The following is a 14,787-nucleotide window of genomic DNA, read 5'->3' on the forward strand; positions in this document are numbered from 1 at the left end:
GTGTGAACCAAATCGGAGCTCTGCTGGTTTTTTCCTCCTGACTTAGGGTTGTAGTACGTCCACGCAATCATGCTCTCATGACCGAACTAGCCTGGTATATTAATTAATATTATGGGTTATTAATTAATTTATTTATTTATTTATAGTTTAAATGTAGTTTCTGCAGCTGTCAATCTGCTTTCAAACTGCTTCTAAGTTGCTCCACACTTTTCACAAAGCACTTCTCCACGTTGTTGCTCTCCACTATGTCGCTATATGAACTGCCTGTCTTTTGTGTGGCCTCTTGTCTCAGAACGGCGCTGAGTTTGAATCAACTGGTATGAGTTTCAGTGGGCAACAGTGATGTGTTCCTGTTTGTCTGGATTCTAAAACAAGAAAAAATCTGCAACCGGGACAATATATCAACGTTTGTTAGCTCTTCAGCTAATCGGCGTTCCTCATTTGTGAAACAACTACAGTACTTCATGAACGATACTGTTTTATATATTTTCTCTGTTCATTATTCAATTCTTTTTTCTTTTCTTTCTTTTCAGACCTAAACCGCAACTGTACCGAATCAAAATCGGGGTATGGAACGCATTGAAAGTTGACAAGGATACAGATTCAATAGCTGTAGAGCAAGTCATAATCCACCCAGATTTCAACCCTACAACATACCAGAATGACATTGCTTTGATTCAGATGAAGAATATTTATCACACCAAAGAATGCGTTAATCCCAACAAATACATTGCTGCAGCATGTGTTCCTTGGTCTGAGTATCAGTTCAAACCTGGAGACAAATGCGTTATTTCTGGCTGGGGCCGAGCAAAAGGTAATCAGTAAATCTTATAACCCTAACCCTAACACCCCCCCCCCCCCCAATTATAATGTTACAAATAGATAGTGACACTTCAAAGATTCGTTCAGATAAATACCCTTTTCAACAACTCATACTTGTGTTTTGTTTTTTTCAGGATATGAAAGAGTTTATGTTCTTAATTGGGCTCACATCCAAATAATAAAAAACTGTTCAGAAATTTATGGCCATAGATATTACAAGGGAATGGAATGTGCAGGTAAGAAGAAACTATGTTTATCTCTGATTATAGGAGTGATGTAAATGTTTCAACTATTGCAACAAACCAAAATATTTTCATCACAATAAAAGCAGACCAGAGAAAAAGTTGGTGGTACTAATAATAAGAAAGTGGAATTGATGTTTAGTACTCCTTTAGATTTAGACCTAGTTGCAGCAGGGTACTGTACTTGTATGGCCAGAATTCCATATTGTTGTATACATATGAACCCTTGATGACATGTGTTTAGCAAAACTGTACAATTTTGTGTTATTGTGGATAACAGGATTTGGAATCCCAAGAGATTTCACTTGCCATATATTATTTGTTAAACAAACACACACAGGGCCGGTTTCTCAAAGCTATTTACTCCATATTGTCATTACCGTTATGTTTGTCCGATGGGGAAAACCCCCATTTACAATAATAGAATGAATAAGGAGCAACTCAAGACTACAAGCCCCAGCATCAAATGTCGGCGTGTTTATTTCAGGTTTGGTAACTTAATTGCTTGTGTTATTACCAGGGATTTTAGTTTTCCACAATTAAAAATGAAATTCTTTGCGTTATTCTGCAATTAAAATAAAAAGGCTAAAATTGAGTGACACTGACATTTTGGGGCAAATAGCTTTGAGAATTTAAGCCTATGTGCGTTTTATTTATTTATTTATTTCAAAGACCTTATCTTCATATTGAAGTGGAAATAATTAGGAATAAATGACATTGTTTTGAGAATGTCTTGCACAGTATCGCTGCTTAATAAAATATTATATCTACCCATTCCTCCCATCTCTCTAACTAGGTACCTATGATGGGTCAGTAGACACTTGCCAAGGGGATTCCGGTGGACCACTGGTGTGCACTCATAATGGAGTGTCCTATGTATGGGGGATTGTCAGCTGGGGAGAGAAATGTGGAGTAGCCAATTACCCAGGAGTTTACACGAAGGTAGCCCACTATTATGAGTGGATAAGCCACCACGTGGGCAGGGCCAGAATTAGCAAATATAACGTGTAAATAGCACACTTTCAGCCACTGTAAGCAAACATGTTTTCAGTTGCCAATTAAATAGTTTATTGTGTTGTTTACTTACTCTCAAGCCTGCTTATAGTAACCTTTCAAAAAGGCCATTTAAAAGGTGGCTTTTATGATGTACTGCATAATACATATATATGGGGATGATCTCTACTCTGTACTGATTGTCTTTAATACTGGTTTGAATATACATCATTAGCAGTATTCTTTTCGCCTGACCTATTAAGAAAAAAAAAAAGTTTATATAATAAATGTTATGCGATCTAGCATCAAATTGATGTTTTATGTTTAGTGGGCCTCAGTGATTTTGTATTTTATTTGACCAGATCTCAGAATCTATTTTGCATTCGTTCAGATTAATTGAAAGAATGACTGCATGTTCCAAACAGGTGCTGAGCTTGTTATCTGAAGAAAGTCCTTCTCTGCATTAAATTGTTAAATTTAAGCTTAACATTTTTATATAAACATAATACTTAAAGAAGGCCATTGTGGGCTAGTTTTCGATCCTTATTTGTGGAATAACTACAAACATGAACATTCGTGGCGCATGCTCTGTGTATTCTGTTGAGAACAAACATTTCATGGTTGTGTTGTAACATGCATGGCTAATATGGTAATACAAGTTGAGATTCCTCTTATTCCTATTTAAATGCCATTATTTTTCTCCTAGTTTGCAGTTATCAGGGACTATTCACTTGAGATAAAAAGTACATATTCCCACTGCACTAATTTGCATTAAGTGTACCGGGATTATAAAAATCAAAGATCTAAAAGTGTAAGTATGTTTAGTGCATTTCTGTCAATAACAATATGTAAAATGTAAGCAAGGGTACTTGGTGATTAAAAGAATGTTAGTATTTACATCTGCCATGGTTCAGATACATTGAATAAAGCCCAGAATGTTTAAATTGGCAAGCATAAAAAACTTTTATAAGGCTGTTAATAAAAACAAATACTGACTATTCTGGAATGAAGCTGATGTTTGCACTGGTGGATTTTAGGGCGAATCTGAACATTAATTTCACACGCATGAACATTTCTATAAGCAAATGCAGTAAGAGACTTCACTATTGTTTCTGCTTCCTAAAGTGTACAGCTGTGAGTGTGTGTTGTATGGCTCATAATGTTGTGGTATGAGTTTCTAGGCACCTTCTATGTCTTCTGATAGTACTGAATCAAATGCAGTCGTCCTGACGGTGAAGCTAGTCTGTCATTATAAAAAACCTGACAGCTGGCTATACAGTGACTGAACTGAAAGGCAAACCACAAGTATTGCACATGCTAGTATCCTTGTTACAGGCATGAGAATAATATTGTAGCAATCTTGACAAAGACGCCACCTACCCGGTCAATAAATTAAGCCAGGCATGAACCTCAAGGGAGTTGCTCTTAATTAGCAGCAATCCCCAGCCTTACAATCAAAGCAGAGCTTCTGGGGAAAGCCCTGCAGAGGTCCGGCTCCACGCTGTAATTCACCGAGCTCCTGACTGGTCAGCAGAAAGGTCTCAACCAGGAGCACCCCATCGGGGAAAAACAGGTCCCCTGCTTTGCCTCTGTGCTCACAAAGAAGTTGTACCTCAGATCACAAAACAAATGAATTGTTCAGGAGTTTGTCATCTGCTTTGTGTGTGTGATGACAGAGTGTAAAAAGCAGAAATTGTATAAAAAACTCAAACTGAATCAGTAACTTATTTCACAACAATAAATCAGACATATGGTGGCTTATTTAAGGACAGGAGAAATTTTATTTAAAATGTACTGTTAAGATCACAAGAAATTATCAAATTTCAAACTTGGATAACAGTCTTATGACAAACATTTTATACACAGTATCATTTCGATGTCCTCCGAGAGTCGCCATAGAAATTAATCAATTAATTAAATCACTTGACCAAACTCCCTCTGCCTTACTGCTGTTGGGTAGTGTGTTATCTATGCGTTTTTCCACTATACAGGTCACAGGTTTATTCCATTCTGATTTTAATTAATATTTTTCATGAAACCTTTATTCAGGGATCATTATGGCTGAATTTTATAGCCTGTTTTTAAACTACTGTGTAAAAAAACAAAACAATGTGAACTGCTGGATAGTTAATGTGGGGAATTAAAGTAATTTGCTAAATCACTTGCACAGTTTGCATTCAACTTTTTTTTTGGTGTACGGACATCTAACAAAAACATCAAAACGGCAGAGGACTTGAGACATTTCTTTACACCATACAATGCTTTGCTGTCAATACGAATGAAGAAATTAAAAGTTCTGCCTCTGGATAACACAAGCTGGAGGGGGAGGGGAACACAGTTCTCAGTTTTCAAAGATAATTAGAGGTTCATATTTATACTAACATAGCACTTCTCTTACAATGTCTTGTACAACCCTAGGCATTCAGTACATATTTTACTGAAGCAATATAACCCTATATAACAATATCACAAAACCACGTCACTCTTTCCCTTCAATTTGCTCAATCAGAAGTTGTAACTAGAGTGGTTCCCGAAGGCGTTTCAGATCTTGTTCAACCTGAAAAAGAAAGATAACAACTTGCTCATAGTAGTAGCAAAAATAAATAAGACTTCTACAAACGAATATTCCACAGTTACCTACAAAACGCATATGAAAATAAGAAAAATCACAAAAATAGTGTCAATGGTAACTACAGTGGTAAGACAACTGTACACTAATTTCTCTTCCTTTTGAGGAAACTTTAGCAGTTTATTTGCAGTGACACTTGAATTAACTGGTCAAAAAGGGACCAAATAGTTGCATCTGCTTATTATCCCCTGCTTATTAATTGTATTAATAACCGGGTACTAACAATTTCATAACTCATTAATATAATGTATTGATAATTTGCCTATTAACTTTTGAAATCTTTTTACTAACTTCAATTATATTATATATATATATATATATATATAATATATATATACATAAGAATATTATTGTAATATAATACTCGTTGTATAAATAGCAACATATTTATCTTTTAAATTGTGTTTGATTCAATTCCATTATTATTCTGTTCTCTTAGGCAGACTTGTAAATAAAGTCTTTTGATATCAGTCATTCAATGAAGACATGTCTCTGCATATTGTGTTTTTTTATTCATTTATTTATTTATTTATTTTTACATACCCGAGTATCCCTCACACAATTACTTGGCTAGTTCGCCCAAGAATGTGCGCATGTCATTTCAAAATGGTCACTACCTCAATTTATATCTGCATAAGAGCCACTGGTATCCCTCTTTATAAAACTAAAACTTACATATACTGAAGTGTGTAACAATATTGAACCTTTGCAGCATTTTCATTTTACAGTACTGTATTTTATGCCTTGAGGATTTTGAAATGGACCAGCGAAGTTAAGAAAATTAATAATGCAAATGTGGTACCACAGCCAACTCCTCCCGCAGCTTGTTGTACTTCTCGACATCAAAACGCTGTCTCTTGGCTCCTCGGTAGAAGTAATGCAAGAACTGTCGGTCTTTAAAGTCTGGGTAAACATAGTCCTATCAAACAAAACAGGAGGAGAGAGATAGGAGGCAGAAATATTTCATTACATAGGCACCTCACACTTTGCTGATAATTGTCTTGCCTATTTACACTTTTTAAACCACTTAAGTTCCATAAAATCAAAGCATACAGTGGTCACAAGAATCCCGTCCCTTTTTACAATTTATAAAAATAGATCACATACTTGTCTATTGCTGAAAATGTTATCTTTGTATGTTTCCAGCAAAAAAACAAAAACAATTGCTTCCCTTGCAATAAAATGTACAATGTTAGGTTATTCTCATAACCCTGGTTCCCAAAATAGAAATGTAACCATTACTGAATGGGTATTTACCTTTTAAAGACCTGAATCCTAAATATTGTATACCACAGCTGCATTTTTTTAAAACTTAAGACTTACTTGTTATATAAATTCATACCTTGAATAGTTGATAACTAAAAAAATAAATGCAATGAAGTCTTTTTAAAATTTTGACTGTGCTCCCACTTTTGGTACCAGGTATTGGCGACTGACTCATCAGAGAGCGCAGTCCTTTTGTTCCCGCTGGGGCAGGGCCACGACTGCATCACAGGGTCAGACAGCAGCTTTGGTATACAATATTTGGGACTTTAGGAGGTACATACCTATCCCGTAATGGTTACATTTCATGCTTGAAAGGGAACCTCCTGATGCTGCATGCAATAGCAGATGCATGCCTATTTGGATTGGAGACTTTGAAAAGCAGGTTCCAAGGGGGTCCGGAAGCTTTTGTCCCAACAGATAAGCTACCTTTGGGGGTTCTCGCGTGGCACCTCCAGTAAAGGCACTCCACTTGAAGTACAGAATGTGCCATATAGGCTGGAGATCACAGGTTCAAATCCAGGCTACGTCATTGCCAACCATGACTAGAGTTCCCAGGGGGCGGCGCACAACTGACTTAGGTCTGCAGGGCAATACGCAGTTCACCGTGCACCAGTGACCCCTGTGGCTGATAGGGCAGCTGCAGTTTTGCAGGTTTTTTCCATTCAGATCTGTGTTGTCCTTCAGCACTAGGAGGTCTGGTGGCTTCGCTGTGGATCCACAGTGCAAAAAAATGACAGCTTGACAGGACCACATTTCGGAGGACGCGAGTCGCCGGGGGTTGCAGCAGTGAACCAGGATAAATAATAACACAATTGCAAACTCTAAAATTCCCCAATTTATAACTTGGGCAATGACTAAAAAAAGAAGATAGGCTACCTTTGGGGAAAAAAAAGGACTGAGCAAAATGGCAACACTGCCACTTTAAAAAGTTGAAAATAATTACATACAAGGTTGTTTTTTGATACCAATAGTAGATGTGGGTTGGAAACAGTTTTATTACCTGTTTTGTGAGGACGAAGTAGGAGTAAAAGCCAATGGCACTCCCATATGTGATGAAGTAGGTGACAGGTTCCATGAGATCCCAGAAGTAAACCCACCAGGTGAGCCAGGAAAGGGCTCCTCCCTGAACAGACAGAATAGCCAATCCAGCCCACAGCAGTCTCGTCATCCTTGCCTCAGCTTTACGAATTAACTGACCTTTCACCTGTCAGAACACCACCACAGCACGAATTATATTGATAGTAAAAGGAACAGCTCTGTGTAACACAAGTGATTCAACAGTGCTATTTAACTTCTCATGCTTTTGCACCAAAATGTTTTCTTACAAGTTTTACATAATTTTGGCAAAAGATAGGACTTCAACGAAACAAAAACTGTAAGTAAAGAAAATGAAATACGAAGCGATCCTATAAGGGAACTGGGGGAAAAAATAAGTATGGTATTTTCTGAGCCCATCAGTAAACACAAGCTAAGATTAGTTCATCATTTCCTCAAAATAATGTTACTAGCATCTGTGTGAAAATATTACTAGTTTGTTGAACCATTAACGATATTAGTGTTCTAATCAGAGAATACCAGGATAGTTCAGTTCCCATAACAGATCAGGAACATTTACCTCTTCTAAAGGGTGCAGCTGCTGTTTTATATCAGCCAGCTTATCCAGGAGCTCCCTCTCCTTGAACAGCTGGTGAGTGGGCAGGTGCAGAGCTACATGCAGCCTGTGGACAATGGTCTTCACATCTTCCATTTGGGTGACATGCTCCTTGCTGCTCACCTTCTCTGTTCAACAGGATATACACAAATAGAGCAAATACAGATTTCATTTGGGTGTTTGTCTACATGTGGCTTCAAGTCAATCTATGCATTAAATTGCTCATAACATTGTTCAGTATATCATTGAGCCATCAGACTGGGGCCCAGAATGATGCAACGGGTCAGTCGCATAGACCTCCCTTAAAATCATGAATGCAGTGGAGACTCATTAGCCTTTTCTCACACATTCACAATAAAATCTCAGCGCAGAGGGCGTTTTACAACACTTTACTGTAGGTTACAGTACTTTGCAATGTTTGTTTTTGTGATCAATCTGTTTTAGAAAAGCACATTAACCATTTACAAAAATACAGGAAGAGCTTACCTTTAAAAACACTCGGCTTAAAAAAAAAAAAAAAAAAAACCACACCACAATTTACCTCTAATAAGGCCATTTCCCAGTTAGTAGAAGGATGCTGTAACTGCAGTTTCTTTAAAATTACATTTTTTATTTGTGTGTGTGCAGCGATTGATTTGGGCAATTATGGAAAATGTTGGAGTCTAACCACTGCAGACTTTATGCAAGATGCAGGGATAACTCACATGGAGGCAATGCATCTCATGCCTGCCCTTGAGGGTCACTAATTCAGTCGCCTACCCTATCCTAAATACGCCTTTACTGTTTATAATATTACATGTGATATTAACCCACTGCACAATAAAGCCTGGGCTTTGCTCACCAACCAGTGCTAAATGTTGTAATGCATGCAATAACCTTAAAAAGAAAAAAATGTCCTAGCATAGTAGGTAGAAATATTAAATATAATGTACTAAAAATGTGTGAAGAAAAATGAAGAGATTACCTCCAACTGGAGGATGCACATTATAGGTCATGTCATTGATAAGCAGCTGAAAGTTGTTCATCAGCAAAGTGTCCATGGTTGTAGTGACCGATATTTGTACACCATCTGTGGGAAAATATTTTTTATTTTAATAACAGTAAGTGTCTGCATGTCACTTCTAGAAAACTTCTGTCATCTTAGGTCCTGCAGAAATATTTCAGACAGGTACTACAACTTGTCTTGGCATATAAAGCACTATATAAGTAGAGATGCTTTACTCAAGAAATACAATGTACTGCATACATACAGAACCACATCACTTACTTACCAAGTATTCTATCTGGTGTTGGTCAAAGCTCTAACTTTCTCTTATCTACAGGAGATACACTTCTCTCCGTGCGAGTTCACTACATTGCCCAATAAGCAATAATTTACTGGGAGTCGGACATGGGATATCGGTAAGCTAGTGGCCCCTAAAAGGACACATGCCTGCCCTGAGGGGAACATTACCTAAACTTTATTTCAGTGTTACTGATTTTATGAGTTAAGGGTGTTGTTAAAATGTACTGAAACTGCTGGTGGCATCAATTATGAAAAAGTACAGTGCCACTGGGAAGTGTATATAAGGATGTCACCTGTGTTCAATATGATTGCACGGTCAATCCCTTTGTCCTCGTTCCTGATGTACTGAAGAAAGTCTCCTACAGTCATGAGCATTGGCTTGATCGAGAACTGACACCTTTCTCTCCATGAGGGGAGCGGCAGAGAAATGACTGGGAGGCCATGTCTGTATTCCACCATGATATCTAAAAAAGAAAACAGGATAGATTTAATTTTAAAAAAAAAAGTGACATAATATAGAATAAAGATGGCCTACATTATACCGTCAGTGATACGCTGTGCTACACTATTCAATACTATAACCACACTTCATGAATCTCCCATCATTCCAATCACTGACTCCTGTGAACCAATTGCCTCTCCCATCATTCCAGCAAACAGGAAATCATTAAATTGATAAAACAGGTCAATCTGAACTATGAAAGCTTTAAATAATAAAACAGTAAAGTCTGTGTTTACAGTCACCTGGACTACAGTAAGTGACCACCTGCTCTTACCAGACTTTGATTCAATGCAACTAAAAAACAGGCATCTTGAGCAAGCAGCCATCTCTCTGAACAAGACACACATGCTGACTGGATAATTCTGGTTAGAAATTACAATACAATGTCACTTCAGTGAAGAGTGGGTGTGACGGAAAGATGAGTTCTGGTGATGACTCTTGACCGACCTGTGAGGGCGCTAAAGAATGGGAGGAGAAGTATCTGGAAGGGCTGGCCTGACAGTTCGTTTCCGGTTCAGGGGAGTGGGTCAGCCTGGAAAGAAGCGCGACTCTGTTGTAAGACCGTATTGATTTGAAAGGTAAACGAGAGGCAGCTGCAAGTAATAAGGCAGCTGCAAACGTTTACCTAGATATCATGCAGGATTACATATAGGGGCCAGGGTAACGCTGATCTTTTCCTTCGTTTGGGTTAAACATTGGGAGAGAGAAGGATTGAGACAGGAGCTCTCAGTGTAAAGGATTTACGTGTTGTGTGTTTATTTTTGTCAGAGTCATTGTCTGTCTTTTTGTCACACTATTAGACAGTTAACGCACACCTCCGGAGCTGTCGAAAGAAAAGCCCTATCCGGAGCAGCACTGCACAAACCTGCGTACACAGAGCACCCGCACGTCTGCACGCACCCAGGACTGGTCACCGCGTCTTGTGTTTTGTTCGGGACTTGCCAGGTTTTTGTTATCTCCGCGCTATACACATTGGTGTGTATAGCCGGGGAGTTATTATTTATCGGTCACCAGACCTGGATTACGAATTAAAACACCTGTTGTCTGTTCATCACTCCTGCACCACATCACCACTACACCTGTTGCCCTTACCAACCACTTAGCCACAGTGGGTCATTCATATTTAGAATTAGAGGTCAGGTTTACCTAAACTAATGTACTTGATAGTCCTTCAAATCCATCATATTTAACAAATGACAGCTAAGGAGTTCCCACTGAAGCTGCATGAGAAACTCTTACCATTAGAGAGCGCCTGTGTACTGTACAAGACTGCTTTGTAGGGTCCCCAGAGAATGAGCTGTCTCGAGCATTTTACCTGGAAGACAACAAAACACCAAACATTGGTCATTCATCCTTTTGCATTATAAAAAACTATTTTTACAACAGGATCAGCTAATGGAAGCTTCTTTAAATCCAGTTACAGGTCAATTTCTCTGCATGCCAGTAACTTACACCTATTTCTCTGCATGCCAGTAATTTACACACACCCAATATCTCTCCATGCCAGTAACTTATATATACATTCATTGCTCTCCATGCCAGTAACTTACACACACCCATTTCTCTTCCACTGCTTTTCGTTTCACGGTAACATTGTAGCTGGCCTTTCAAACTGTCTGCAACTGTAAACCTTTCAAAATACGCAAATCATTTTACCTAGAAACAGTGCAGGCCAATTACATATGCTGAATAAAACTGCAAAGGAGCTAGACCTGTTTTTCAGTACATTTCAAGTAATTACTTTCACAGTGGCTCAGGGCAACAGTAACATGGCACCTTCTGGAGGAAATCTCTTCACAGCACAAAAGCTACACACATTTTTCACAGAGCTGTTGCTGTTTGGCAGCTACACACAGCGTCTATAGGAAGTATTCACCCCCCCCCCCCCCGGACGTTTTCGTAGTTTGTTGTGTTACAACCTGAAATATAGATGCATTTAAATGGGATTTTTTTCTTTTGATTTACACAACCCTCAAAATTTTCAATGTGTGAAAAAATGGGGGGGGGGGGGGGGGGGGGGGGGAATAAATTAAATATAAACCTGAAAAAAGTCTTCATTAGATAAGTATTCACCCCCTTTGCTATGACACTCCTAAATAAGCTCAGGTGCAACCAATTGCCTTCAGAATCCACACAATAAAGTTAAATGGAGTCCATCTGTGTGCAATAAAAGTGGTTCACATGATTTCAGATTAAATACACCTGTCTCTGCAAGGTCCCACAGTTGGTTAGGAGCTTTCAAAAGAACTCTGGGATAAAGTTGTGGAAAGGCACAGATTACGGGAGGGGTATAAAAAGATTTCAAAAGGCATTGAATATCCCTTGGAGCACAGTCAAGTTGATCATTAAGAAGTGGAAGGTATACGGCACCACCCAGAATCTGCTTAGAGCAGACCGTCCTCCCAAACTGAGCAGCTGGGTAAGAAGGGCATTGGTCAGAGAAGCCACCAAGAGGCCATCGACAATTACAGTGTTCCATGGCTGAGATGGGAGAAATTGTCCATGTGTCAATAGCCGAGGTACTCCACAAATCTGGCCTGTATGGAAGAATGGCAAAAAAGGAAGCCATTTCTGAAAAAAGCCCATATAAAAATCCTGCTTGGAATTTGCAAAAAGGCATGTGGGAGACTCTGAAAAGATGTGGCAAAAGATTCTGTGGTCCGACGAAACTAAAATTGAACTATTTTGCCTAAATGCAAAGCGTTATGTCTGGCGCAAACCCAACACATCACCCAGGTAACACCATCCCTACTGTAAAGCATGGTGGTGGCAGCATCATGGTGTGGGGATGCTTTTCATCGTCAGGGACTGGAAAGTTTGTCAGGGTAGAGGGCAAAATCGATGGAGCTAAAATACAGGCTCATCCTTGAGGAAAACCTGTTTCAGTCCACAAAAGACTGAAGACTCAGACAGAGATTCACCTTTCAGCAGGACAATGACCCCAAGCACACAGCCAAAGCGACACTGGAGTGGCTTAAAAACAAGAAAAAGTGAATGTCCTAGAGTGGCTCAATCAAAGCCTGGCGTTGAATCTGACTGAGAATCTGTGGCAAGACTTGAAGACTGCTGTCCACCAACGATGCTCATCCAACCTTGAACAATTTTGCCAAGAAGAATGGGCTAATATTGCACGATCCAGATGTGCAAACCTTGTAGAGACTTACCCCAAAAGACTCACAGCTGTAATTGCTGCCAAAGGTGGTTCTACCAAGTATTGACTCAGGGGAGTGAATATTTATCTAACCAAGACATACCAGTTTTGTGTTTTTGTTTTTTTCATTAACTGTTTCACAATAAAAATTCTCTTGCCTCTTCAAAGTGTTGAGTAGGTTGCGTAAATCAAAAGGAAAAAAAAAAACAATTTAAAAATGCATCAAGATTTCAGGTTGTAACACAACAAACTGTGAAAACATCCAAGGGAGGTGAATACTTCCTATAGGCACTGTAGTTCCACTAGTCCAATTAAGTATATTTTACAGCATTGTATTGCTGCTAGAAGTATTTGTATGTTTAAGTGGTACTTCATTTCACATCAGTTAATATGTATTACACCACTGTTATCATACAAACACCTTAATCAAATATTGTTTGAAGTATATGTTGTTGCATTTATAATACAGAACAATACTTTTGTCGTGCAGTGTAGCTAAATACATACACCAGATACAGAAATAAAATCTTTTAAAATACTTTGAGAGTGGAATACTTGTGTGGAGATGTTATAATTAAGGCTACAACTATACAATTACAGGAGTCCTTTTAATGAAATAAATAAATCAATTTAACTGGATTTATACAGTATACAAATGTCTGAATATATTTTGTTAATGATTCCAAATCAGTCTGTAAATCGAGCAACAGCAAGAGGCTTTTACATAAAATGACCAGATTAAAGTCAACCAGGCCCTGTACAGCAGAGCGAACCAACAAACTCATTACAATGGGCTGACCTAGAGGTCATAGGTGTGTTACTGCAGCAGCTCCATTGTTTTCACACACTAGTTCCCCTTATTTTAAACATTTTAAAAGGGCAAGAGCAAGTATAGTACCAGTATTTTTAATGCTGGGGTGGAAATGAGTCTTCTATTGCATAGCAGTTTCATCCATTCCAGATGTTAATACAAGGTTGATAAGCCACAGTGTCTAGTTAACAAGCAAAGGTGTGTTCTAAATCATATTAAAACCAGGAATGGATCAAACTGTTATAAAACAAATACTAGTCTTATTTCCACCCTTGTAATGCTTATAAATAAATAAAATACTAAATATGTAGGTTTACATGGCCTGCTAATGCTCTTTAAAATTATTTATTTAGGGAAGTGCTGAATTGAAGATTTTTTTAGATAGAGCAGACGTCTGTCTTCAAAACTTGGTCCCCTTGGTTACCAGGCAGCATACTACAGAGATGGATCCATTCTCCACTTTACAATCCTGATAAAATAATTTAATAAATAAAGCCGTGAATTTGTTGCAGAAACTTCAACTTTTAACACAGACTATGTCACTACAAAGTTTCTATTTATAAGTGATTTGGAAAAATAAACTGAAACAATAAAGGAAACGTCACTCTCACATTGGAAGGGGGGTGGGGGCTGAATGATTGTAAGATGCAGACAGGTGAGATTTATATTGTGGTGGTTTTATGGTTAAGATTTTTTCATTTTCATTTTCACTACTGGCATTAATAAATGTTTGCCCAGGGATGCCTTTTCCCAATCCCAGCTGAATGAATATGATGAGTGATGCCTGTCTCTGAGCAGTCAGAATGAATACTTGACATTTATGCTGGCTAATCTCTCTCTCTCTCTCTCTCTCGTTGCCGATAGTGTGCTCCGGATGTACATGTGTATTTGGAACTGGAATGGTTATCTACGCAGATTTAAATGATTGCCAAACGTGTGTCTGCAAAGTTATTGCAAAAGTCTGCAAACTCTTAATTTAGTTGTATTTTGTTTCCATGCTTGTGCATTGCTAATAATTTTGTTGTTTAGGCATTACCCCAGAGTGGTTAAATAGTACGTATAACTGTGCTGCTCTGTCCTTGGGGCTTGTGTGACTGAGTTATCAGGTAACATGTCGAATTTACCAAAATAAAAATACAATTTTATATTTATTTTTTGGGGATTTATTGATTTTATTTATTTAAAAAGTATTAGTATTTAGGACAGCCACTATAACATCATTATTAAAAAATAAAATCAACCATGTGTAGCTTCACACAGTTTTTTTCTTCTTTATGATTGGCACCATTTTGTATTCCAATACCCAAAACAGCACCTGTCATGTAAGCAAATACATTCTCCTAATTTGCTTGAGAAACAAAATCCCCATGACCATCACGGTCTGGCACCACATCAGGCAGCTGACTATTTACATCTGGGAGGAAGCCTGCCAGTC

The 14,787-nt window shown here is 38.2% G+C and overlaps 2 protein-coding genes across 2 annotated transcripts in view; one reads left to right on the top strand and one right to left on the bottom strand.

The window, feature by feature from the left end:
* Window positions 1-3,055, top strand: part of cfi (complement factor I) — a 29,281-nt gene extending 26,226 nt beyond the window's left edge. Inside the window, exons 11-13 of the mRNA XM_041264069.1 lie at window positions 534-814; window positions 957-1,058; window positions 1,861-3,055. Coding sequence (XP_041120003.1) covers window positions 534-814; window positions 957-1,058; window positions 1,861-2,075 — 598 coding nt within the window. The 3' untranslated portion in view covers window positions 2,076-3,055. The remainder of the gene's footprint in view (window positions 1-533; window positions 815-956; window positions 1,059-1,860) is intronic.
* Window positions 3,056-3,818: 763 nt separating this feature from the next.
* Window positions 3,819-14,787, bottom strand: part of LOC121323187 (calcium uniporter protein, mitochondrial-like) — a 58,982-nt gene continuing 48,013 nt past the window's right edge. The window contains exons 2-8 of the mRNA XM_041264083.1: window positions 10,630-10,705; window positions 9,182-9,352; window positions 8,568-8,672; window positions 7,568-7,731; window positions 6,953-7,156; window positions 5,489-5,605; window positions 3,819-4,614 (exon numbers count right to left, since the gene is read on the bottom strand). Coding sequence (XP_041120017.1) covers window positions 4,576-4,614; window positions 5,489-5,605; window positions 6,953-7,156; window positions 7,568-7,731; window positions 8,568-8,672; window positions 9,182-9,352; window positions 10,630-10,705 — 876 coding nt within the window. The 3' untranslated portion in view covers window positions 3,819-4,575. The remainder of the gene's footprint in view (window positions 4,615-5,488; window positions 5,606-6,952; window positions 7,157-7,567; window positions 7,732-8,567; window positions 8,673-9,181; window positions 9,353-10,629; window positions 10,706-14,787) is intronic.

This window comes from Polyodon spathula, chromosome 1 (assembly GCF_017654505.1).
Source record: "Polyodon spathula isolate WHYD16114869_AA chromosome 1, ASM1765450v1, whole genome shotgun sequence".
NCBI lineage: Eukaryota > Metazoa > Chordata > Actinopteri > Acipenseriformes > Polyodontidae > Polyodon > Polyodon spathula.